The following is a 27,860-nucleotide window of genomic DNA, read 5'->3' as shown; positions in this document are numbered from 1 at the left end:
GGAAACTGAATGCCATAATATTGAGCAACCAAAATGTAGAAAAGTCTGAAAGCTAACATAGCAAAATAGTTATTAAAAAGATTTCTATATTTATTTCAAACCTAACATTGTAAAACAAAACAATGATAAAATCTAACCATAATGTTAGACAAAACAAAAATTATCAGCAAAAGCAAGACCAACTTTAAACTCTCTGTTTCTAACAACCACCCTACGACAAGTTCTTACAGAAAAAAATTTTAAATCTCTTGAAAAATACACTTTTGATATGTGAGACAGATTAGTTCAGTTCAAGAAGTGTTTGCTGTCCTGCAAGACAGGCAGGGGATTAGATACTCAAAGATACACAAGAGTTTAAGGAAATTTATAATACATTGCTTCTCACAGCTTTATTTTTGTTTCTTATTTTGACTGCTTAATTTTGCAGAAAGTGTTTATAATATGTAACATTCCACTTCAAAAGATGAAATTGCAGTCATTTTTTTCAGTCATTATTCTCAGCATCAAATTTGCAATGTATTCTTATTTTTAACTTAGAGAAATTCTGAAACACACACAAACCCTTCTGTACACAATTTTCAGCAAGTCTTCTTCAACAATGACCATTTGCCATTCCTGTTTTATCTGTAATTCCCTATGCCCTTTCCTCCCATCTCTCCCATATTTATAGACTAAAGTTCCAAATACTTATAATCTCACCTATAAATACTATAGCATGCATCCCTAGCAGAGAGGAATCTATTTTGTTTTAATCACCACATACCATTATCAGTCCCAATCGAATATATGTGTGTTCATTTTCTTTTCCAGCTATCTAAAGTGCATCATTTTTTTTCTTTCATTGGTTACTTTGAATCGAGATCCAAAAAGCCCATACACTTGCATATAAATTTTAATAACTATAAAGGGCCCTTAATACTTCTACCAGCTAACTTCTCATCTTTGATTTCATCTTATAATGTGAGTACAATTATTTTCCATTTGCCCTCATTTCTGACCTATTTATACAGTTAACCTTGTCTTTTATGTGTTACTATAAGTTTTATAAATTCCTCCAATCCTGTTTGGAACTAACTAGAAAAGAAAGTAACCAATACAGGGCTGGAATCCCCAATTTGAAAATCTAAGATTTGAAATGTTGCAAAATCTGAAACTTTTTGAGCACCTGATACTCAGAAAGTTTCAGATGTTGGATCTTTTTCAGATTTCTGGATTAGAAATGTTCGACTGGTAGAGTCTATTCCAATATTCCAAAAATCTGAAAACACCTGAAATCTGAAACACTTTTGGTCCCAAGTATTTCAGATAAGGTATGTTTCACCTGTAAGTATTTGTGGTATCTATAAATGTCAAGCATCTACCGAGTACTCTACACTTAAACTGCATTCATTTACACATGTATTTCACTGCCTAAATTTTCTAACTTCAACTAAATTTAGATACTGCTTTTAAGTATTGACTCTAACATTTGTTAATCATGACTGACCACTGGTTTGTCTGATAAAATAGACCAAGTAATAGGTTGCACTTTATTGTTCCACAACAAAAAGTGGAACAAAAAGTAGATAGAAGTTAGGAATGTAGAAAAGATCTGTTTAGTCATATACATGTTTAGTTATGCAAAGGAAAATTTACATAAACATTTAAAAGCTTAATAAATATAAAACAAGTAACCTCTCAGTGCAAAATTATGGGGTGATGTGTTTCTGAGCATGCACAAGTATTTCTAAACAGTATTTGGAATTTAGATAACTAAAATAAAGTAACAAAAAAAAGCAATTCATTGGTTAATAGTAGTATATAGGAATTTCATTTTAATATTACCATGATATTTTTTGTCTTTAAGTGACAAATACCTAGAAAGAATACTTAAATAACAAATGTTTATAAAGTAGTTTCTCTCCCTCTCTGGGAAATCCTTCCTCTCCAAAAGAGTCCCACCTTCAGTAAGTGTACTTCATGAGGAGTACTTGTATACCAGTTGCTCCATTTTCTGACTAGCATCTTTTCCCTGTCATCTGTTTCCTATTTCCATCATGCTGCCTGAATAGTACATGCTAGTTTAAACAATGGTCTCTGCCTGTCAAGTTCATTAACCCTCTGTTCTCTTTTCCCATCTCTTCTTTTAGCTTTGCTGACCATGGAAACAAACTTTCTGAACCTTCACAATTATTCCTTTTGAACCTCTAGTATCAATACTTTGTAATATCCTTTAAATTTTGCGTACTGTTTTCTACATTTCTGAAGAGATAATTCACAAATACTTTTATTTCCCAATCTATGAATATGACTGCATACCTGAGTTCTCATTTCTCTCCCAACTTTAGTTCCCTATCTTTTAATCATATCCTAATACTTTTGTTTGGCGGTTCCACTATCTCACTTTTTAAAAGTCTCAGAAAAAGTCATTCCATGACTGTTTCTTAATGAGAACAATAACAAGATAAAATGTGAAAGCCTCAGTACAATTTATTGTTAAAATGAAATCAAAACTTTTTATGGTAAATTTCCCAATATGTATTTCAATAATTTTTAACCAAATGGGTCTATGCACTATTTTTGAATCAATTTAGTCTTGCAGTTATATGTGAACTGGGCTTAATTACTCCTCAAAATAGTCTAATGAAGTGTCTGATATAGATGGTATAGAAAAGCAGAAACAATATTGCAGAGTTACCTAGATGCCTATTTTATGTCACAACAAAAAGGCAGTATGCAATAGTTTTATTCACAAAGTGCTTTCTCTTTTCTCAAGAAGATTTCTCAGGGACTGAATGCTATAAAAATACTATTATGGCATTAGATTAAGTTTATACTAGAGAGTTTCAGTCATCAATTTGGAATTTTATTAATCAGAACTGCACAAATGGCAGAGAGACGATGTATAATTATCAGCAGAGTTTTTCATTTGATTTTTTTCAGCCACTCCTTTGTCTGGTTGATGGTAAATTCTCTGAATGCTTTGTGGTCCCTGAAAACAGTCTTTGACAATGACTCTAACTCCTTTACATCCAATTTTTTTTTTCATTATTTCTTGAGTAGTTAATGAAAATTAATGAATTAAATTCCAATACTACCCTCACAAAAGGGAATTTTTATCTTTCAGAAAAACAAAAATTTAGATTTTTTCTTTTTATATTATCAATAATTTCAAAAACATTCTTTGAAATAATTATACCTTGAAGAACAACAGAAAATAGTCAAAATTTTGACCATAAGATAGTCAAAATTAACAAGTTATACCTCAGCTAGAAACCACAGCTAAGAAATAAGTTGCCAATCTTAATTTTTCTGGTAAAGTAAGAGTTAACCTAATTATGTAGGTTTCTACTCTCTTTAGGAACCCCCTCCAGGCTTCTACAGTTTTTCTACTTTAAAATCATTTTTTAGACATTCAAGATCTAATTAGCCATACATCTCCAACAGAATAACTGAACTATCCATTCAATGTTAGGAAAATATCCTTGGAAAATAAATGGTCAAATTTAACAACAACAAAAAAAAGGGAGGAAAACAGTTCTAAGATATTATTAGAAGAGGCCATGCTTTTGAGAGGTTGTAAGAAATCAGATACTTAGAAACTAGAATTACAAGTTCTGAAAAAACTAATAAGCACTGAGTATCCTTAATATATAGCATAAAGATGAAAAATTCAAATCCAGAAAACTTCTGAGTGGTTCTTAGATTTCTAATGTAGACAATGAGTTGTTTTATATGCTAATTAAATACACACACATCAATAACTATAGAACTACATTTTAAAAAAAAATTATTTTCCCCTTAACATCTCTGAATATTTAATATTTCTTCTTCAAGTAACACCACCAACCCACAAATTAATGCTTTGATAAGCACACATGGTTTCAATTCATTCTTCTATTTTCATTGACATTCCTCTATTTTCAGTGGCATTAGGAAAGTCAGACAAGTAAAATACTAAAATGCTTTAATATATGCCTTCTGCAGTAACTTTAAAAATTTTTTCTTATTCATAAGAAGTACCTAAAATGCAAATGCCTGGTCATACCACAGACATATTCTGCTGATTTGGGTGGAAACTGCATAGCACACACAAGAAACATTACTTTAGAGAATTTCTCTAAGTGTGGTTCTGAGGCATCAGCACTACCATCACCTATGAGTTTGTTAGAAATGAACCACAACCAGATCCACTGAATAACAAACTGTTTTAATTAAACTCTCTAGGTGATTATTCTTTTTATCACCATAACAGAACTCTATTTTTCCTTGCCTTTTGACACTCTAGGTAGGAACTGGTTATGTGCTCTGTAGTATGAATACTGAACATTACTGATGTTTATCAGAACTAGCATTTTCACACCAAGTCTTAATCTTGAAGTTGCTTCTTGAAAATTGAAAATTATATTCTCTCTGCTGGTGTTAAGTAACTTAAATGTATAATATGATTTCAATGAATACACAAGTATTTCACTTTTTTTTTAAAGCTGACATTTGTCTAGAAAAAAAATCTGTATCCTTGTTTCAATTATAGAAATATAAATAAAAGCAAGTGACACTTTTTCATTTTTTCCTCCTCCGTTAAAGTGCTTTTTCTATGTTCTCAAGTAATGTTTTTATTTAACATATTATATTGTTTTAAATGTATAAAAAGGGTACTAAACAGTAAATCTCATTCTGATTTTTTTTTCTCTGAACTGTATGTTTTAAAGATCTTACCACTGTTAACCACCACCTTAAAGTGGTGACGGATATTTAGCAAGGTTGACTTCAACTTTCCATTACTACCAACACTACAGCTACAAATCCTTAAGGACCTGCATCAAAATTTCTTTGAGTACTGGGCCAGAAGGATTACGGTGCTCCTAATTTAATTCAATACTGACTGATTTATAGAGAATCTGGTAATAATTGTTTTACACTTCCATCATTGGTACCTAAGATTTCCATACACCACCCAACACTTTGCATCAGCAACCTTTTAAATTTTTGTCATTCTGATGGATGTAAAGTTGTATCTTATTATTTATTTTTTTCTGATTACTACTGAGTTTGTCTACCTCCCCATCTACCCTCAGCAGTTGTCTACTTTTAAACTCTCTATTCCTATATTTTGTCTATTTTAAAGGCAATTTCATTTCTGTTATTGTAACATCTTTATATGCTACAGGTATTATTTTCATGTAAGTTTTGGATGTTCCAAAGTTGACATTTTAATTTTGCATTTGGTTTTTTCAAAAGAAAGTCTTAATTTTGATATCATAAAATCCATTTTTCACATTATACTCTGCGATTCTTATCATGTAGATAGTCTCCAAAATTTCTCCTATTAGCTTTAAAATTAATTTTTTTATTTGAGTCTTTGATTTTTCTAGGTAGCCCCTTTCTCCAAATATCTAGTTCTAATAAAATCTAAGTATCCATTTGCTTTAAATACACTCATTGCCAGGATATACACTATCACATATCACATTCTCATATATACATAAATCTTTGTGAGCTTACTAGTTTTATTTAGTCTATTTGCCTCCCTGCCACAGTGTCATGATATTTTGGTTATTATAGTTTTGTAGCAATTCTCAGTATCTGGTGGATCTAATGCTCCTTCTTTCCTCTGACAAAACTGACTAAGCTAATCTTGGACCGGTATTGGTCTATGCTAATGTAAAAATCAGTTCATCAATTTAAGAAAAGTCTGAATAGAATTTTGAATAGGATACACACTAACATGTATTACTAGGCTAAGTCATACAGTATATGATAAATCTTTTGTGTCCTAACAGTTAAAATTTTTTCCATGAAGGTTTTATGCATTCTTAATTAGGATCATTTTTATTATATTATTTCCTATATGATTTACTATGGATATACAGAAGAGGTCAGAAATCTATGGCCCTTGAACCAAATCCAAGCCTTTTGCCTGCTTATAAATAAAGTTTTACTGGATGAGAGTCATCCTTATTTATTGACATATCTATGACTGCTTTCACAGTAAATCACCAGAATTATGACAGAGACCATGTGGGCCAAAAAACGGAAAATATTTTTCTTATCCTGTATAAAAAAAGATTACAGAACTCTGGGTATAGAAAAAGTCTACTGATTATATTAGGTAGTCTTGTTGAATTTTCTCAGTCCCAGTAGTCTCTTGATGGTTTTGCATTTCTTATGATGACTGAATTATATGTAAATAACGGATTCTATCTCTCATCTTACAGTCTTATTTGGATTCTGTTAAAAATTTTACAATGAAGTTTAATACTTGCTTCAGACTGAGCATACAGGTTTTATCAAATTAGGAAAATCCCCTTTTATTCTTAATTTTCTGAGAATTTTTCCATACACAAGTGCAAATATCTTCAAAAACTTTTTCATATTCTGGTAAATTATCATTTGGCAATATGAGGCATACTACTGTACAGTATTCCTTACATTTCACAGTGAATGGAAACTTAACTTTTCATGCTTCAATATTTGGGATCTTTATTAAACCAGCAGTTTCAGTGTAGACTAGGACTCTGAATTCTACTTCCATGCATGCCTAGTATTGTACTTTCATTATCGATATTTACTGTGGAGAGCAGTGACTTGGATCATGGTCTCTGACTGCCTTGTAGCTGTGGCTGCACTTGAGCTGGAAACTTTCTGTGCAAAGGTGCAGGACAAGACTGACCAGTTGCTATGGTGATGCACTGACTGAGAAAGTTTTGTGCAAAGGCATGGAATTATATTAATCTTGACCCTGAACTCAGACACCAGCTGCCAGAGATAGAGAATTCTGAGCTTACTAAGATAACCACATGTCTCACAAGTGCTGCAAGCTTCAAGTTTGTCTGCTTTGCAGAAACTTTCCCACAAATAACCTTCTGATGATAAAACTTATAAATGTGCTTTACTAGCTCTGGGTCATTGTTGTCCCACCTTTCCCTCTTTAAGTATTTGTCTTTCTTAGTTCCCTCACTGGTTTCTAAGATTTGACCTTGCAGGTTGTGGCAATTTACTGCATGTGTGTGTTAGATATTATACTAGAAACTGTTTTTTCTTTTACACAAAGTAAATAGTATAGCTGTCTGTGTAAATAAAAGTATATTGAGTTGGGTGTATTGCTATGCTATAATACTAGCTATCTCAGTAGCTGAGACAAGAATATTGCTAGAGCCCAATAGATCAAGGCCATCTGGGCAACATAGCAAGACTTTGTCTCAAAGGGATAACAACAACAACAACAACAACAACAATAAAAAAAAAAACCAAAAGAACCCAACAATAAAGGTACTGAGCTAGCAGAAAATCAGTGATTTTATGTAGAAAAGACTTCTCAATCTTTGGAGCTCATTATATTTTTGTATTAATCTATAGTCAGTTTTGTAAAATCAAAAATTATTTAAAGATATAGCAACTATACTGTGATTTAAGTTAAAAAAGCAATGGTTCTGATCTAAAGACCAAAAATAGATGTTCATAAAAATATTATCTTCTAAATCTTTCTCAGTTATGAAATATATATGATTCAACTCAGATTCTTTTAATATCTCCTTATTAAAAGCTCTACTTTTATACTAAGTTCTACCCTTGCATTATGTTCAACTAAGCAGGGTAAGAATAAAAATCATCTCCATGTAATTAATATATCTACAGGCACTTCTTATGACAAATTTAAATCAAAAACTTGATGCAAGATAAAAAGGATCACTTACTGAAGGTACATTTTAGTCTTGAAAAAACTAAAGCAGCAGGCTTTTTATTTTAACTTTGATGTGCTACCGTCTACTAAATTAGTAATTTAGTTAAAAATCATTATTTTAAGAGTTTCAAAATGTCATAATCCCTCATCAGAAAATGTGAAACTGAAAAGCTCCAGAAACAAATATTTTTTCATAATTCATTTGCAGCAACTGAACTGAACTGATATGAAGCTATTCATAATTCTCACTTATCTCAATTGGCATGAATATTTGCTGAAGTAAAATTAACGCATTTGAATACAGAGTGTCCCCTTTGGATTTTCCATTGCGATTATAGGTGGCATATGTACCATATTACTTTTCAAAGATTTTAAAAGTCTAAATATTGAAACATAACCAGATTTAAGAGTTTTTCATAATAGAGTGTGGATCAGATAATTCTAAAATACTTAAAAAGATTTTTAATTCCTCCCTCATTTACCATTAAAAGCATCTCTTAATACTCTAGGCACTATCTCTACTTGTGTTTTTATATTCTAAAACATTTATTTAAATAAATAAAAACAGTATTTTCACATCAGACTCATTTTGATAAGTACTAACTTAAGATACTTTTTAAAAAAAATCACAAAAATAGTTTGAGAAAACCAAAAGATCTGAGTATATTAGACAATGGAATTTTTTAATTTATAATACTCATTTACACTGTAAGAGATCTGAATTGGAAGATTTTAAAATTGGAGTATCTTAATTCAATTGTAAATTAGATGACAAAAAATAAAGAATGTATTTCTGCAATATACGACTAAGTTCTTCTATTGTTCCAGATTTCATTCTGAAATCAAAGGTAACAAAATCATGCAGTAAGTCATAAGAAATGGAAGCACTTACTTAGGAGCAGAAGGACCCCTTGGCCAGGTTCCATCTTCATTTTTCTGTTCTATCACTAATACCTGCAAATATGACACAATAAAGGGTGTTTTTCCATTATGCTTAAAGTTAAAATAGGTTTAAGAGATAAGTTAAATACACTAAGGAACTAAAATAATTGTGATTATCTAAAGGCTACAACAGACAAAGTGAAGAGATATCTGCATTTTGATTCCAAACCTGGGCAAAGGAGATTAAAAAGACCTCAGGTAGAAGTCAGCAATGACAGTGAGAAAATAAGGCAAATAAAGAATATCATTGATTCTATAACTTTAAGGAAGTTTAAACCACATAAACAGAATATAAACTCAAGAGGTATGTTTTCTATTTGTATTCATAGCTTATAACAGACTACAGATAACAGATACTTAATCAGTGGTTACAGTTGTTAAACATGATGTATGGTCTTAGCTAATAATAATTTACTGTGTCATTATGTAAATTATATAATATTTTAATATTTAAACAATAGTCATATTTATGAGAATCAGACTGAAGTTCCCTGTTGCAGCACATTTTAGGTAGATAAAAATTGCATCTAAAATGAAAGGATGAGGCAGAGCTCCACGTTATCTACACATCACCAAATTCTTCCTTATATATTCTAGATTAAAAAAGGAGTCTCCCAGTTTTTGATACATAGATGAGTTTGTGGCAAGAAGAAAAATTTAATTTTAATATAAATTGGCAATTTGATTCTAACCATGTCAAATGTAAGCCTGTTTCAGAATACATGCAATGAATAAAACACTGATTAAAAAATTCATGGACCCATGTTGAAAGATCATGCTAAAATATTAAAGTTGTCTTTTAAAAAATCTAAAATTTCTCATATTCAAAAAACTTGTATGATGTATTTCTAATAAATAACAAAGAACAAGTGCGTTGTGCACTTACCATTCTGGTCCCTTCTGGTCATATTCCACTCCCAATCTACCAGAGACGATTAGCCATTGCCTCAATTTTCAAACTATTATTTCAGTATGTTTTTATATATTCTAAAGTTTTATACAATAGATTTAGTGATTTATAACTTCTGAATAAAGTTTTTCTTTATGGCAACTTGAAACTTTAGTGACACATAACATGTAAATATACACATAAACATGGTCATTTGGAAAACTTATATCAGTTAAAAAACGAGATTTTAGTTGCAGAAATTCCAAAATTTTACATTTAGAATTGTTTAGCCATAATACCTTCATTTCTCACAGTATTGGTGCTTAAAATTTCATGTTTTTACAGCCACTGATGTTAATAATGTTAAAAGATCATCATCAGAAATATTAAAATTCACTCCTTTATTAAAATGTCTCTATATCATTCTTTCTGAATAAAATTTTTTGTAATTAAAACTAACTTAAAGATCTCTTTAGGAAAATTTCAAAATTTAAAATGCACACACACAAAAGGGAAAAAGGGAAAGTCTACCCTTTTTGGGAGACAAACTTTTTAATATACCTTTGTCTTGTTTTATAATGAGGATACTTTCAATTTTATTAAAAGAAGGATAGTGTTTTGTTCATTTATCCCAGTCGGAAAAGAACTGCTGCTAATCAGATGGAAAAGCTAGATTTTTGAATATTCCACTATAGGGCCTAGGACAAAGGCAGCAATTGAGCAGGACGGCATAACTGAGAAGAGTAGATAGAGAGTAGGTCTGGGAGGAGGAGGAAGCTAATCAACCCTCCTGTTCTCATAAATTGCCTGTGGGTTGGGGTGGTGTGGGGGTGTTAAACAGTATCTGACACTGTCGTCATATTTAAGAACAGGGTCCTCATGGTGGTCCCCAAAGTTTCTCCCTCCTCATCCTACCCATCTTTAGATGTACTCTCTTTACTTTCCTAAGAGCTCTTTCCAGCACTTTCCTGCCCTGTCTATGAAGATACTTGTACCTGAATCTTATATTTTATTGAACTTTAATATTGTATCTTAACAACCTGGTGGAGAAAAATAAATTTAAAAAAGAACCGCTAAAATATCTAGAATATTTAATGAATATTCTTTGAAACATTTCTACTCAAGAATCCAAAGTCCTTAAAGATATTTAATCTTATTAAATGAATTTATTTTCCTATTCTTCAACCTGATAAATGTAGACCTATATAGCAAGAATATCAAATTATTTAACTTCTTTAGACTTTTTTATTTTTTAGATATAATGACAGTAGAAAGTATTTTGACATATTATGCATACATAGAATAAGTGTAAATTGTTTCAGTTAGGATCTATTATTGTGGTTGTATATGATGTGGAGTTACATTGGTCGTGTATTCATATAAAAGGATACAAAAGATATGTCCGATTCATTCTACTGTCTTTTCTATTCTCATCTCCCCCTTCCCTTCATTCCCCTTTATCTAGTCTAATGAACTTCTCATCTTCCCCTTCCCCTCCTTTGTTGTGGGTTAGCATCCACATATCAGAAAGAACATTATGACTTTGGTTTCTTGGGTTATTTTTGTTATTGATTTATGTGTATGTGTGTTAAGTTTTTTGAGTTCTTTGTATATCCTGGAAATTAATGCTCTATCTGAAGTGCCAGAGTTAAAAATTTTCTTCCATTCTGTAGGCTCTCTGTTCATGTTCTTGATTGTTTCCTTTGTGGTAAAGAAGTTTTTTAGTTTGATACCATCCCATTATGGTTCTTGATTTTATTTCCTGCACTTTAGGAATTTTGTTGAGGAAGTTGGTTCCTAAACTGACATGATGGAGATTTGGACCTACTTTTTCTCCTAGTAGGTGCACAGTCTCTGGTTTAATGCCCAGGTTTTCTTGATTCACTTTCAGCTGAGTTCTGTACAGGGTGAGGTTTAATTTCATTCTACTACATATGGATTTCCAGTTTTCCCAGCACCATTTGTTGAAGAGGCTATCTTTTCTACAATATATGTTTATGGCACTTTTGTCTAGTATGAGATAACTGTATTTATGTTGGTATGACTTTGTGTCTTCTAAGATTATAACTTTTTCTAATTAGGATCCCATTCTTGTGGTTGAACATGATGTGGAGTTTCACTGGTGGTATATTCATATATGAACATAGGAAAGTTATGTCCAATTCATTCTACTGTTTTTCCTATTCTCATCCCCCTTCCCTTCCCTTTCTTCCCCTTTAAATAATCCAATGAACTTCTGTTTTCCTCTTTGCCCTTATTGTGTGCTAGCATCTGCATATTTGACCTTTGGTTTTTGGGGGCTGACTTATTTCACTTAGAATAATAGTCTCCAGTTCCATCCATTTACCAGCAAATGCCATAATTTCATTCTTTTTTTATGGCTGAGTAATATTCAATTGTGTGTATGTACCACATTTTCTTTATCCATTCATTTACTGAAGGGCACCTAAGTTGGTTCCATAGCTTAGCTATTGTGAGTTAAGTCACACTGATGTGACTATGTCACTATAGTATGCTGATTTTAAGTCCTTTTGGTATATATACCAAGGAGTGGAATACCTGGGTCTAATGGTGGTTCCATTCCAAGTTTTCTGAGGAATCTCCATACTGCTTTCCAGATGCACCAATTTGCAGTCCTACCAGCAATGTATGAGTGTACATTTTCCCCACATCCTCACCAATACTTCTTGTGTTTTAGGAGTCTTATTGAAGAAGTTGGTTCCTAAGCTGACATGATGGAGAGCTGGGCCTACACTTCATTCTAGTAGGCTAAGAGTCTCTGGTCTAATGCCTAGTTCCTTGATCCACTTTGAGTTGAATTTTTAAACTTCAGTTTTCTAATGTATATGATGAGGAGAATAATATTCTATTGCATAGGATTACTTGAAAGATTTAGAAAAATAATTCTATATAATGTCAAATTATACTCCTTAAATTCTAATGGTAAACAAGGAGAGGTTTATATCTGTGGAAAACAGAAAGAATTGGCTAGCTAAGGAGGGGAGTGTAGGTTAATTGGTAGAGCTCCAATGTCCTCACTTCAGCTTCAATCAGATAATTTCTCTTTTAATTGTTACATATTGGATTTTTAAAGATTTTACTTAAAATGTCATGGCTAAAATAAGATTGAAAATCACTGCTTTCTATTAAAAACTAATTTCCCTTGGTGTGTCTCAATTTTTTCAAAACTCAGTAACATATTATTGATGTTACTAGTAATTTTTAAATAAAATGGAACAAAACTAAACTTCCATATATTGGATCACCAGGCACTATGTTAAATACTAAAAATTTGTATAAATACGCAATCCAACCAAAACAAGAAACTCAGTCTAAATAAGTGTACTATACATATAATTAAAGTACCTAATGAATAATACAAAAGACATATTTGTAAATCATTATGGAAGGAGAAATTTTTCTTGAAAGTAGAAAAAATCAGGGGATATTGAGAAATAGAACAAAGTCCAAAGAGAAGATATGACATTTGAGTTGGAATTTGAAGAATGAATAATCTGATCTGGTGAGCCTACATGATGGGATGGGATGGATAATATGAATATTTGGATGATAAAAGGCATTTTTTGCTGGAAGAATGCAGGGAATGGGAAGAAGGGTACATAAGGCAGATGAATTATGTATGCAAAAGTATAGTAGTGGGTGTTCAAACATCAGTTTGGTATTGCTATAATAAAAAGCACAAGACAAATATAATCTAAAGAAGCTGGAAGACTAGATAAGAGGTTAAACCATGACTGGGCTAAAATTTCTGGACTTTCTAGTCATTAAGGAGCCAGGAGAGGTATCAAAATCTTAAGCTTTCAATACATTCATTTCTTGGTTAAAGAAAGACCAAATTGGGAGATGATACCTGCTAGTAGTAAGGGTTGGCAAAGTATAGTCCACTAAGTTGGCTGTGCTGCTAAAAATAGTTTTATGGTAACACAGTCATACACACTTGTTTATATATCAGTTATGGCTGCTTTCAAGAAATTACAAGGGCAGGTATAGAGACTTTATCACCTGTAGAAACTAAAATATTTATTATTTGATCTTCACAGGAAGCCTGCTGACCCAATTTATAATATTAGCTGCTTTTTAAAAATAAAAATTTCTTCTTAACAAGTAGATTATCCACAAGTTCTAGGAGGGAATCAGAAATTATAGTTACTGACCAGCATGGGCAGAGATGAGAACAGTTAGAAGTCAGAGACAGTAGAACACACTATATATAACAGGATATTCATTGAAGTTTGTGAATTCAAAAAAGTTTCATGTGTAATATGTTTAAAATAAACATTATTGCTAAACAATACCTGTCCTTGGTATAAGCCAGCATCCTGAATGGTGCTGTCTGGTTTATTCAGCGGTTCAAATGTATTACTCATGTATTTGTTCCACAATCTGGTCTCCTTTTCATCTGGAATATTGAAGATTTTTCTTATTTCCTTTTCAATTGTGTCTAGATTTAAGAAGGAAAGATATGTAAACAAAATAAATTTTTAAAATGTATCATGAAGAGCTAGATGCTTACCTGAATAAAAGATCTAAGTTTAAAATAATAGCAAGAAAGATGAACATGAGAAATACTAAAACAAAAACAAAATGAACAAAAAAACAACAAACAAAACCCAAACAAAAAACTCTTAAAACATTTTGTTATTTTTGTTGTGACCTTTAGGGAAAAAATTAATTATGAATACTTGAAGACTATAAAACCTCAAAAAGTAAAAAAGTTCATTTGCACAACACTAAAATATAATTGGTTATACAAGATAAATTGAACTTTTGATTAATTTAAAAAAATCAACATACTTTCTTTGGATAAGTACAAATGAGAAATTAAAGTATGATTAAAAGATACAACTGATTTACTACATAAAAAGTTTAAGAATAATTTATACTACACAATATAACAGTTTGAATTGCTAACTAGATCACATGGACACAAAATAAAATGGAATGTCCCTTGCTTGATGGGACGTGTGTATTTGTCAAAATTTCTTGTATTCAAGGTAAAACTACATTTTCCTTATTCTAAATCAATTATCTTTTTGAGCATTTTTTTAAACACTAGTAGCTTAATTTTTATAAAATAAGATACAAGATTATCTCTATTTGAGAGGAGAAATGTAATTGTTTCAGTACCTAGTTAAATGAATCTTTAAGATATTGAAATATCAGAAAGAAATATTGGACAATATTATTATAGCCAACTCTGGTCAATAACTTGCCTAACAGACTCAAGAAAATTTGAATAAATTAGTTTCTCATGAAGAAATACAGAATAAATTTTAGAATAGTTGGTTAGTTTTGGGAAAAACATTATTTGTAAAATACTCAACTTCATAATGTATGTTCTTTTAAGAAATTTAAAAAGCTATACAGTATTCTACATAAATTTATTCCAACGTTTAGGTTATATTCTATTTATGTTCTACTTAGCAGCTAAAGTTTGGTAATTTTCTTGTAATCAATGAAATTTTAATAGGGTATTAAATCTGTAGTAAATCTTGCAGTGCATCACAAAACATAAAGCACATTAACCAGAAATTTAAATAATGACAAAATAAATGATCAGTCTTGCTTTCTATCTTTCTGTATTTTTCTTTCTGTTCTTATTAAAGTAGAAATGTATAAGAAAAATGCATTAATCATCAGTATTTTGTGATAAGTTCCCAAAGTGACACACCTGTATAAATAGAACTCAGATCAAGAAACAGAATATTATGTTCCCCTTAATCCTCTAAGGGGAAAGGAAGAAGCCAAGGGAAGTTTTGTCTTTCTATAAAAATGAATACATTTGTTCTGACTGCAGAAAGTTTTTGTTCATTGCAAAAATACAGAAAATACTGACATCTACCAAGAAATAATCACTGTTAACATTCTAACATGTCTTTTTCCTGACATTTTTTTTCTATTATGACACACAGATACTTATGGACATAATACATACTATATATTCATACATGGAAATTTCCTCTTCCGTAAGTTTTGTAATGTAATTTTACATAGATAAAGAACATTAGCGGCCCAAGGAATAGCAATCCAAAGACCTTGAGATGGGAATGTGCTTAGCATGTCTTAGAATAGCGAGACATATGAAATTGGCTGAGGTATAATGAGTGAGATAGAAATGAAATCTGAAGGTACTTCTGTACCTTATATAGAATTTTGTGGGCTATGAGAGAATTTTAATTTCATTCTAAGAAAGAAAGTCACGGAGGAGCTTTAGAGAAAGAAGTGGAATGATAGGACTGATATTCTAATGTTCACTTTTAGGATAGACTGCAGGGGTTTCAAGGATGGGAGACAAGGCTACGGAAGTAACACGAAATGAGGTGGTAGAAATGGAAGCAGTGTTTAGATTTACGTGATGAAACAGAGAATGGACTACGAAAGATTTGAGGGTGAAAAATAAAGGAATCAGAATGATACCAACGTACTTGACCTGAGCAACTAGAAGAAGTGGCCATTACTGAGATGGGGAAGAATGACTGGGCAGCAGACTTTTGAGTGAAGGTGGAGAGTTTCACTTTATGCATGATAATTATCTTAAGGGTATTACTGATATACCAAGTAAAGGTCTGAAGAGAACGAAATTGGAATTAGGGAGAATTTGGAGTAAGACATACAAATTTAAAAGATACTGAAAAAATTGATGAATCAAAAGAGAAAGAGAGGAAACCCAAGTACTTAGCAAGGAGACACTGATACTTTGAGACCATATGAAGATGATCTTTTACAAAGGACTCTCACAAGATGCAGCTAGGGAGAAAGAGAAAATAGTTTACTGTGGTAAATTTTGCTGGCTGGCAGGTTAAGAAGATGGGAGACTCCTAAATTACCACTGAACTTAGAAATAGAAAGGTCATCAGAGATCATGATATAAGGACTGTCTAGGGAGTGGTAACACTAATGTGACTGGCTAAAGAGAGAATGAGAGAAAACAGACCATAAAGCAAGATATTGAAACTGAGATGGGCAAGTACTGTTACATATGACAGTCTAGGATGTAACTGTGGGAACAGGAGGCTGAGGTTGAGTACAGGTCAAGATCACTGCGGCTGAGAATTTCCAGGGATTGAGAGCATTTTTCCCCCATATATTAACTGAATCCTATTAACCAGTTAATGAAAAGATACAGAAAGAAAAAATACAGGTAATAGAAATAAATTCGTTATGACACACATTTCTAGTAGGAATATTTAATAAGAGTGTCAACCAATTTTATTAATATATTTTACAAAGTATTTTTCAGAAAGTTTTAGAACAAAAATTCTGCTTTTAGTGGTTAGCCTTAAAGTAATAAAAAATTTAATCTTATTATCTTATTAGAACATGTTCACTACCCAAAGATATCAATTTAGGAAGAAAAATATTTGAAGGCAACTATTAACAAACCCTTATATGGCATATTATTTAGTTCCTGCCCATGGCTCCTATCATTTTACTAATAAATCAATATAGTCAGTATTAGATGAAAACAGAACATTTTAACTTAGTAATAACAAAAGCCATAAAATGATATCTTTTTAAAAAGTAAATTTGTAGCACTAGGGGATGAACTCAGAGGCACTCAACCACTGAGCTACATCCCCATCCCTTTTTATTTTTGAGATGGGGTCTCACCAAATTGTGGAGGTTAGCCTTGGACTTGTCTTCTTAACTCAGTCTCCTGAGTAGCTGGGATTACAGGTGTGTACCATAAATTTTATTTCTTAGTTTCTGTTTATATTATAAGTAGCTACTTCAAGAACATGGCTTTTTTGATCATTTTCAATCAAGATTTTAAGAAACAGAAAACTCCACATCCATTTTTATTATTCAGATTTTTTGTTTCAAAACTCATGCTCTTTAGGAAAGCAAAATCAATCCAATTAATACCTCCAAAATGAACATGATTTTGTCATGCACAAACTGTGTAAGGTACCAGTTAAGAAAGAAGATCTGGGGATAAGAGTCCTGGTCATGAAATTAAGAACTGGTTCTTCCATTTGCTACCAGGGTGAACTGAAGTAGGATGAAAGCCTAAGCATCATCATCTGTAAGACGAGGCTATATGGTTAAGTATAAAATAAAAGCATTCCTGTAAAGTGCCTAAAACATACTAAGTGTTCAACAGCTGTTATGTTGTATAATAACTGTGAAGCCTCTAAAATGTCTGATTAATTTTTGCAAAACTTTTTAAACTAAGACCTACAGTAAGAAACTATAACTCAGCAGATATACATATGCATTGATATTTTATTCTAATACATATGCATTGATATTTTATTCTAATATTTTTCATTCAATTCTATTTACTCACAAAACTGTCTAAAAAGACACCAAAGCAATAACTGCCGATTGGAAAAACACTGATCTAACAGAATCAGTATTTGTAACTACAGAAAATTTCAGTTCATATACAATTGTAAGGTATATATCAAACATATGCAGCATTTTAAAAAGTAGAATACTTAAACTGCTGATTAAAATCTAAACTAGATCATAAACTTTTTGGAGCAGAGTTCCTTTACAAATTACATTTCTCCCTGACAAATTCTTACTTGGTACTTAACATAAGAACTCCACAATGCTTGCTAAACCAGTTACTGATTTTCGTGAATAAAAACATTAAGTAAACTAATTATCTAAATAAGATTTCTAATGGTTTCATGTTTCTAATTTTCCTCTTAAAGTATTTAGATGGTTTCATATTTACATACACTTTTCTTATTAAAATGAAGGAGAGAAGAAAACATCAAACTTTAAAAGTATCTAGAAAACTTCATCAACTAATTTAAGAGACAGTGTCTCATTTATATTCCAATTGGCTGAAAATTGCAGAGATCAGTCTCTGAATTAATTTTAACAGACTAATTTTATTACAAAGACTTACAGATTCTGACTGTGCACAGATTAACACAATTAACAATTTTCACATATTGAAAACATCTAGTTTTTAGCATGTAGTAATGTTTTATTTTCTTGAATATGTTCTACAAATCTGGAAACTCAAAATGTGAAATAATTTATCCATAATAATTATAATGAACTTACTGAAATTCAATTTTGAACTTATAAATGTTTCAGCTAAATAAAAATGGGAGAATAAGGAATTCATGATATAATATTTTATTTGGTGAAAACATCAAATTAATGTTTTGAAGACTGTTATCATTTCATAAAAATATAGGTTAAAATATTTTCCTGCTGTGAAATTGAAAGTGGTAAAAGCCAAATGAACTGTTGACCTCATCAGCTAGGCAAGCACTCTACTACTGAGTCTATGTCCCCAGCCCTTAATTACTTTAATCTGTGTTCTTAATGATGGGTTCAAATAAGGTAATCTTATTCAGTGTTATAATTCATAAATTTGCTAATCTCTCTTCCATGCTGAGTTCTTCATGTCAAGTGTCCTTCTCTACTATTTACATTTTCCAAAAAGATCAATGTTATTACCACTAATCTTGTTTTATAAAGTCATTATTTGCAATTAAATAACCATTTTTTGTATTTATTTTGACTTGTATTTTATCAAAGTACTGTGATTTTTATGAAATTCACAATTTATTTTTAAAATTTTATTCAATATATTCTTGATTTTAAAATAAAACATGTCTTTAAGTAGAATGAAAATTTTTGTAAATTTTAAATATATTTATAAAAGTATACAAAGATACAGAGAGAAATTAGATCCAGTGATATTTGCAAATATGATTCCCTAAGTTATTTATAAACAACAAAAAAATCAATCTGTCATAACAATGCTAAGCTTGCTGCTTTAACTACTTATTGTATTTAGAATGCAAAATAGAGAAAAAAGGAAATAGAGACAATGGCCATTTTCAATGCTAATTAACCAAATTTTATTTAAGCAAGTTTTTATTTAAAGTTCTAACAATTTATATTTTGTAAGAGACATATTTTTAAGTGCTAAATTAAAACAATAACTAAACGATTTTTTAAGGCAAAGTGACACAAATGTTAACCTCATTTAACAAATAGAAAACAGAGTAAGAAATAATAAAGAGAATTATAACTAAATATCTAATAGTAATGGTTTAAAAAGGAGAAAGGATCTTGCATTACCTATTGTGTCAGCTTTGCTAAATCTTCGAGTTACAACATTGTTCATGTTTCCGTTTTCACAGAGCTTCAGTTCTGTGAGGTATACTTCTACTTTGCAGTGCTTTACAAACATACCCTGTTCAACCACCTAAAAAAATGGTACAAATCAGTTTCACCTATATCAATATATTTCAATCTCAAAGCAATACATTTCTCTAAAGAGGCTTCAGAAAAAAACTGCAGACCTCTAATGGAAATCAATTAGCTATTAAAACTTGTCAATATAAAATGAAAGATACTGTATAGCTGAAAATTAAAAAAACACTTTTGGAAATTTTAACAGAATATGAATAATCATAATTTAAAACACTGAGAGTTTGGAAAGGCAGTCTTCTGATATATAAGTATATTGGTATACTATAAACAGTGAATACATTCAGTCTTTATGATTGGAAAGTTTACCCAAAATTACTATGTGTATATTTTTTCTCTATGTAATACATAATTAGTATACAAATGCAGCTCTGATTAGAGCTACAAATATACATCTAGCTTTAATAGTAATCCCCAAAAAGAAAGCCTTTAAAAAGTTTTATACAATTTGAACAAATGCTGTATTATCACTCCGTATGTTAAAATAAATATTTTAAAATGGTAACTCCAAATTACTGCTGCCAAAATACTCCGCTATTGCTCTGTAACTGATATGTTAGTTTCATTCCAAAATGACTCTGCCTGACCTTTACATGCATATTTAGTAATTCTATGCAATTGATTTTTAAGAAACAAACCTGTTAAGCATGCAAGCAATAAAGTATAAAAAGAGAAAATATTTATATATTAGGGTCACCTTTTAAATAAGTATAATTCCTTTTGATCTTCTAAAGGTTAACTGTAGGATTTCAGTCATGAATACTGTTTCTGAAAATAGTAATAGGCCTGATATGTGATACATTAGACAAATATGGCGAAAGGGAGGCTCCAAAATGACTATGTACTCACAAGCTTACATCAATTCAATGTGACTTACAAACTCACTTTTTACTTGCAAGGAAATTGTTTCAGTTCAAAAAATTAAAAGAGCTTAGCTATTATTCACAGTATAATCTAATATGAATTTTTATACTTTGTCATATAAATTCTCTTAATCATGTTACAAATTTCTACAACAGGTTACAGGCTACACTTCTCCCTGTTAATGAACTTAATTCATTTTATAAAATCAGTAAGTTATAATTCTTAATAAGATTTGTCTTAAAATTCAAGACATTTAATTTTACAAGATTACTGGTAGCCACATTTAAAAAGAAAAAAGTTAGGAATCAAATACTCTTATCAAACAAATTTTGGCTCTGGGACTCAATAACTGAATCTTAAAATATTACTAATCATCAGTGGATTGCTAAAACTGAGGTAAACTGCAGGTCTCATTGATATAAGAATAAAGGGGAGAATCAGGATAAGACAAATAAAAAATAAGAAAACTCACTGTGAGTTACATTGAGGAATACATTTTCCAAATAAGCACAGGTTTTTGTTTGTTTGTTTTTATTTGAGAATTAATTTTCAGAATTCTAATAGGATATTTTTCTGGAAAGAATATGGTGGGTGGTTGGGGAGATAGCTCAGTTGGTAGAGTGCTTGCCTTGCAAGCACGAGGCCTTGGGTTCAATCCCCAGCACCGCACACACACACACACACACACACACAAAAAGAATATGGTAACTAAATTGTCAGAAAGTCATTGTAAAATCTATAAAAACAGCCAGGTATGGTGGTTCATATTTATAATTCAGCAACTCAAGAATTTGAAGCAGGAGGTTGCCAAGTTCAAGGCCAGCCAGGGGAACTTAGTGAGACCCTATCTCAAAATAAAAATTTAGGGCTGGGGATGTAGCTCAGTGGTAGAGAGCCCCTGGGTTCAATGTTTAGAGTCTAAAATTGTGACAGTTTATTGAAGGCCCTTTAGGCTTTCATTAATATTCTTAAAGTCATACAGCTTCTACCCACTGCTCAAGTTCAAAGCCATCACATTTCAATTTTTGTTATGTCAGCACCCTACTTCCAGGTACCAAAATCAGTATCAGTTATCCCTTGCTGCATAAAAAAGTGCCTTGAGACTTAGCTTAATTCAGCAACATTGTCTCTTGACCTCTCTCATGACGGTCAAGAATCTGGGAGCAGATTGACCTGGTTTGGGATCTCTCATGAGGTTGTTGTAAAACTGTGGGGTAGGGCTTTAATCATCTGAAAACTCAACTAGGCCCAGACAATCCAATACACTTCCAAGATTACTGGTTAGGCCTCCTTCCTCTTTATTAGTACAGATGTCAGTTATTCACCATGTGGTACTCTTCATAGGCTGTCTCAGTGACCTTGTCATATGCAGTTGAATTCCCCCAAGTGAGATACGAGAAAGAGAACTAAAGTGCATGCACACTCAAGATGTAAGCTGTAGAGTCTTTCATAACCTACTCTGGAAGTAATATACCATTAGTTCTGCTATATTCTACTGATCACACAAACATGGTACATCGTGGAAGGAAATTCAAAGATGTGGATATGAGGAACTGGAGAATACAGGGGGTCATTTCAGAAGCTGTTGTAAGTTAAATGATAATATTTTTAAATAGTTTAATTATATACATATATTCAACCTTATAATAAATTAATGTTTTAAACAGTCCATACTAAGATTTATTCACAATATTTATTTATTTTTGTCAGTCTACATTTTTTTTCTTATATCTCCAAGTCTTCATGTGGAATACCTTTCCTTTCATCCTGAAGACTATTTTGAATTTCCTTTAGTACAAGTCTGCAGGTAACAAATTCTATCAGTTTTTATTTGTCCGAAAATGGCTTCTTTCGCTTTCATTTCTAAATGATTCTTTCCATAATCATAGAATTATATTCTGGAGTTGCTACTGTTAGGAACTATTTTTTTCTTTTTTAACATTTTATATTGGGTTTTGTTAATATTCTCTCAGGTTGGATTCACAGCATTTCTTGAATCTATAAATGATATCTTTCTCAGTTTAGGAAAACTCATAGCTATTGTGTTCTCAGGAATTAGTTCTACCCACTCGTTTTCTTTCCTCTCCTTCTAAAATTTTAATTATATGCATATATGTAGGTTAAACTTATTCACTGTATTCTATGTATTCTTCACTTTTTTTCTGTATTTTCCATTCTTTTGCCTAATTTCTAGACTGTGTATTTTCCACTGACATTATCATTCAGTCTACAAATTCTCATTTATTTAGCATAATATCCAAATATTAAATCCATTATTTTTCATATTATCAGTTTTAGAACTGTATTTGGTTGTTAGTTTTGCGTTACTTTTCAATTATGGCTATTACTTTTTGAGCATATTATATATAGTTATTTTAAAGTTTCTAATAACTCCAATAATTGGATTCCCTGTGGGTCTGCTTCTATTGCCTGTGGTTTTTCTTGGATTTTGGCCCTAGTGTATTTCTTGCTTATATCTGTTTTCATATTAGCTTGTTTTTAAAACTAAGTGTCTAAACCTGTGAGTGAAACATTTTAGAGATTATTTGAGGCCTGAGAAGATGTTTAACTTTGTTTCTGCATTAAAACTAAGGCTATTACCAACTCCAGAGTCTTCAAGTAATCACTGTAAAATTCCAAGTTGAACTTTATACTCTCTATGGGCAGTCTATTTTGCTTCAAGTGAATTCCACCTGCCTCAATCACATGGGGGATAGCAAAAATGCCAATTTCCACATCTAGTGATTTAATTTTGGAGCAAGATGTATCTTTAATAAGGACTCAGGCAGTTTTGTGCATATTTAAGTTTGAAAACTATTTTACAGGTTCAGGGAAATTCCATACTTAGTTAAAAATAAATGTAGGGTCTTCTAACAGACTTCTCAAATTTTTTTCTTTTTACTTATGTCAACTTTTCATGCCCCCCCCCGCCTTAATTTGCTTATCAGAGAAATTTTAAGAACTCTCAGTAAGGCCTCTTTTAAAGAGTAATGGTCAAAGACGTCTACTCTTAACACTCCAAAAAAATAAGAATAAAAAAGAGCAATGGCAATGAAATTGTTAGGCTATCTAGTGAAGATATTTTGGACACATATCTTCCTTTATCCTGGGAAATAAGTTCTTTTAGAATGTTTCACAGCTAAATAGGCTATCTTTCTATTCTCCAGGAATGATAAAGCACCTAGACTAATCTCTATTTATATAAATTATCAATACTAATGTAAGGTTAGCTAATTTATCTTATTTGGTACTCTAATACAGAAATAACCTCACTTTCATAACTCTCTTTAGTTCCAAAAAAAGGAAAATTGGTCGTTTTTAATATTTCTAGATTATAACTGAAAATTTAAAATAAAGATATGAAACTGGGTATGGTGGTACATGCCTATAATCCCAGAGGCTCAGGAGGCTGAGGCAGGAGGATCCCAAGTTCAAAGCCAACCTCAGTGATTTAGCAAGGCCCTAAGCACTGAGAATGTGTCTCAGTGATTAAGCACCTCTGGATTCAATTGCCAGTACACCCCCCCCCCAAAAAAATAACATTTTAAAAAAATTTATGAAAAAAATCTACATTTTCAAATTGAAAGATTTTCATTTTGCAAAAAAATATTTCTTAACTTTTAGTTTCTTATTTTCTAATTTTTTAAATCAAAAAAGAAAATAGGCTGCCTAAGTTCCTATACTTTCTACCCTGGCCTCTTCTAACTTTTGGTCTTCATTACCTCACCTGTAAAATGGGAATATTACTTACTTATAGTTTTCCATAATGATTATTTACTAATAATGTAATGTCCTTAGAACAGTGACTAGCATATATTAAACCTTCTGTATGTGTTAGCTGTTATTGTTAATATTTTTTTAATACAATGTAGACTAACATTTTGCTGATCTTTTTTTTCCAGTGTAAAATGTGAATTACTTAAAACTAATAATTAAATTCAGTTATTCTCAGATGTACCTTTCGTGCTATTGGCTCCTGACCTTCCATCAATGTGTACCAGCTGACAAGTTTATTCCAGCCCTCAGTTGGCAACAGTATGTAATCCAGTTCATCAATAAGATGTTCCTTAAGTGACTGGGCATCACCATCTGCAAAAGAAAAATAAACTCAATACATAATCAAAGCAATAATATATTACCCTAAGTATTTTGATTAAACATACATTATTTAAACTCATGAAGACTTACTTTTAAGTATTTAAAAAATGCACTCCAAAAAAAGTTCTGGAACAGTTCAAATTCCACTGTTGCTTAAAAAGTTTTCAATGTGTACGATTAGTCAGTTTTCTAAAAATGTAATTTTTCATTCATTAGGTTCATAAAACCTACTGACATAATTTTTAGCTAAGATACCTGAAAGAAGAATATTTTGAGTATCGGCGATCCCCTAAATGGTTCATTCTATAATCAGCTAATGTAGTAAATTCAGAAACAAGTAAAAAACCTTTCACAATGATTCTGAGACAATGGGCTATGAACCATAATAGAAATCGCAAAGAGGTTTCTTGTTAGCCATCTCATTATTCCAGAAGGCTCATGATCCAGATTTCTCCCAAGATCTAAAATGGTGAGTTATTCACACGTGGTTTCAAAGTTGTGATCTACTTTCAATTTTCTAGTTAAACCATAAAATTTAATGCAAGGTAGCCAAATCTAGAAGCAACTTTCTGAGTCATAGCTACCTCACAGTCCTAATCTGGGACTCATTTTTTAATTAGTCCTTTGAATTTTTGAAGTACAGAAAAAGTTCACTGGGTTTTAGCTAACCTAAAGGAGATTTTCTAATTCTGAATTAGTCTTAATTAAGAGATACGGGGGGCAAACCTGGTCTTGGCAGCATTTCAAAGAGAATGTATTAGACCTAAAAAGGTCTAGTTATATAAATCAGCAAGCAAGAAAAATGCTGAAGATGTTAACAGAATGTTATTTATTCTTTTTAGGATCAATCTGTGGTCATAGGTTCTAAACTTTGAGAAAACTCTGAATCTTATAATATGAATTTCAATAGCAGATGTAAATCAAGTATTAATTTTTAGCTAGTTTTTATTTAATCTTCTTTTTTGTTAATTGTTGATGAAAAGATTTTATAATACATTTCCAGAAACTCTCTGAAGGTACAAGAAATACACTCTCACTAAGCATTACGTACTATGAGACATACTACTCCTCATAATGGAATTATCTCATTCAATTTCCAAACAGCCCTATAAGATAGACATCTCTATTAAAGATTATAATATATATTCAGGAATATTGAGTAACTTACCCAAGTTAATTATATGATATTACAGATACTATATTTTCTTCTAGAAAACCATGTTATCTCAGTTAATTTTCAAAGTAACACTATGAAGAAGATATCTCCATTTTAATTAGTAAATAGATCCAGGGATATAGACTCAGGGATGACAAAAATCACACACTGCAAAGACTCAATTCAAACATGAATTTGTTTACTGTAACACCCATTGACCTAGCATTACAATATACTGCCTTGAAAAAAACAGAAAAAGTTTTAAAATTATGCCAGAATCTAAATAGTAATTTATATCTAATAGAATAAAATAATTCATTTATTTTTAGGGAAGAACATGAACTAAATATAGAAATGATATTTACTTCGTCTGTATACTGATAAACAATTGCAATACAGTAAACTATATATTTAAATCATACTTTGATAAGTTTTGACATAACAAAGTAAGTATGAAATCATCACCTCTAGTAAAACAATGAAAAATCTCTCACCTCCAAAAGTTTCCTTGGGGATCCTTGTCATTTCTTCTTCCTGCCCATCCAGGTCCCACAATCTTGCCCTAAGAACACTGATCTTTTTTGCAACTAAGACTAACTTGCATTTTCTAGAATCATATATAAAAATATTAAGTCCTGTTTTTGCTTTTTGTCAAGTTATTATTATTTTGAGATCATTCATATGTTTACCTGTCAACAGTTCATTGTTTTCTAATTGCTGAGTAGGATTTCATTATACAGATATGTTATCATTTGTTTATCCAATCATGTGTTGATGGGCATATGAACTGTTCGCAATTTTTTTTTATTACAAGTAACACTGTGTGAACATTCATGTACAACTTTTCATACAGATAAATGCTTTAATTTCTCTTGGGTATATGCCTGAAGTAGAATGAATGTGTACTACAGTAAATGTGTGTTTAACTTGGAATTTCACTTGTTCTGCATTGTTTTCAACATTTGTTAAGTGTCAGTCTTTTAAATTCTAGCTATATTGATACATGTGTAGTGTATCTCACTGTGGTTTTGTTTGTTTTGTGATGCTGGGGACCAAACCCAGGGACTCATGCATGCTGGGCAGGCACTCTACTACTGAGCTATATCTTCAGTCCTCCTTATTGTGGTTTTAACTTTCATTTCTTTAATAATAATGAGGCTGAGCATCTTTGCATGTGCTTTTTGAAAACTTTGTATCTTCTTTGGTACAGCATTTGTTTGAATCATTTGCCTACCTTTCCCACTGGGCTTTGAGTTTTCTTCAAAGTGAGTATTATTCCATTGTGGTAAGAGAACATAAATTTTGTATGATTTGAATGCTTTTAACTTTACTGAGATAGGTTTTATGGCCCAGAATACAGTTTATCTTGGTAAATATTCTGCATATATACCTGAAAAGAACTTTTATTCTATTTTCCAGTGGCATGTTCTATAAATGTCAACTCAGTCAAGTTGATTACCAGTGTTATTCAATTTTTCTTTGGGATTTAAGAGGATGTCCATTTTCCTTTCCAGATTTGGGAAGTTTGGGTCACTTATTTAAATAAGTTGTCTGATTCTTTCTCTTTTCTTCCTCCAGAATCTGCCACAATGCACATATTGGTTTGCTTGAAGTGTCCTATAAATTCTGTAAGATTTCTTTACCTTTTCCATTCTTTTGTTTTTCTGGTAGAATAATTTCAGGTAATTTGTCTTCAAGTTTGCCTATTTTTCTATTGGATGAAGTCTGCCTTTGAAGAACTCTATTGAATATTTTCAGTTATTATATTGTTCAGTTTTACAATTAGTTTGGTTCTTCTTTATGTTTTCTATTTCTTTGTTGATATTTTCAATTTCCTAATTTTGTTTATTTGTTTATGTTTTCTGTAAATCACTGAACTTCTTCAAGACAACTGCTTTGGATTCTGTCAGGCAGATCTCCATTTCTGGAAATTTACTTTTTTTCTTTCTGTCATGTTTTTCCGATTCTTTTTCTTTTTTTGTTTTCTTGGCAGCAGGGGTGCGGGGTGGTTATGAGGAAATGAACCCAGGGTTCCTTAA

General features: G+C 31.3%; 1 protein-coding gene across 5 annotated transcripts in view; it reads right to left on the bottom strand.

Moving 5' to 3' along the window:
• The window catches only part of Usp15 (ubiquitin specific peptidase 15), a 108,847-nt gene that overhangs the window by 56,335 nt on the left and 24,652 nt on the right, over positions 1-27,860 (bottom strand). For 4 of the 5 annotated variants that reach the window (XR_007108277.1, XM_047549060.1, XM_047549061.1 and 1 more), the window contains exons 3-6: positions 24,526-24,656; positions 19,572-19,698; positions 13,811-13,956; positions 8,556-8,617 (exon numbers count right to left, since the gene is read on the bottom strand). Coding sequence is in view for 4 of the 5 variants with exons in the window: in XM_047549060.1 (XP_047405016.1) it covers positions 8,556-8,617; positions 13,811-13,956; positions 19,572-19,698; positions 24,526-24,656 (466 nt within the window). In the remaining variant the exon portion in view is untranslated. Of the gene's footprint in view, positions 1-8,555; positions 8,618-13,810; positions 13,957-19,571; positions 19,699-20,400; positions 20,496-24,525; positions 24,657-27,860 lie in introns of those variants that run through there. The other variant, XM_047549057.1, reaches the window with a different exon arrangement.

Source organism: Sciurus carolinensis, chromosome 4 (assembly GCF_902686445.1).
Source record: "Sciurus carolinensis chromosome 4, mSciCar1.2, whole genome shotgun sequence".
Classification (NCBI taxonomy): Eukaryota; Metazoa; Chordata; class Mammalia; order Rodentia; family Sciuridae; genus Sciurus; species Sciurus carolinensis.
This window is presented reverse-complemented; position numbering and strand designations above follow the sequence as displayed.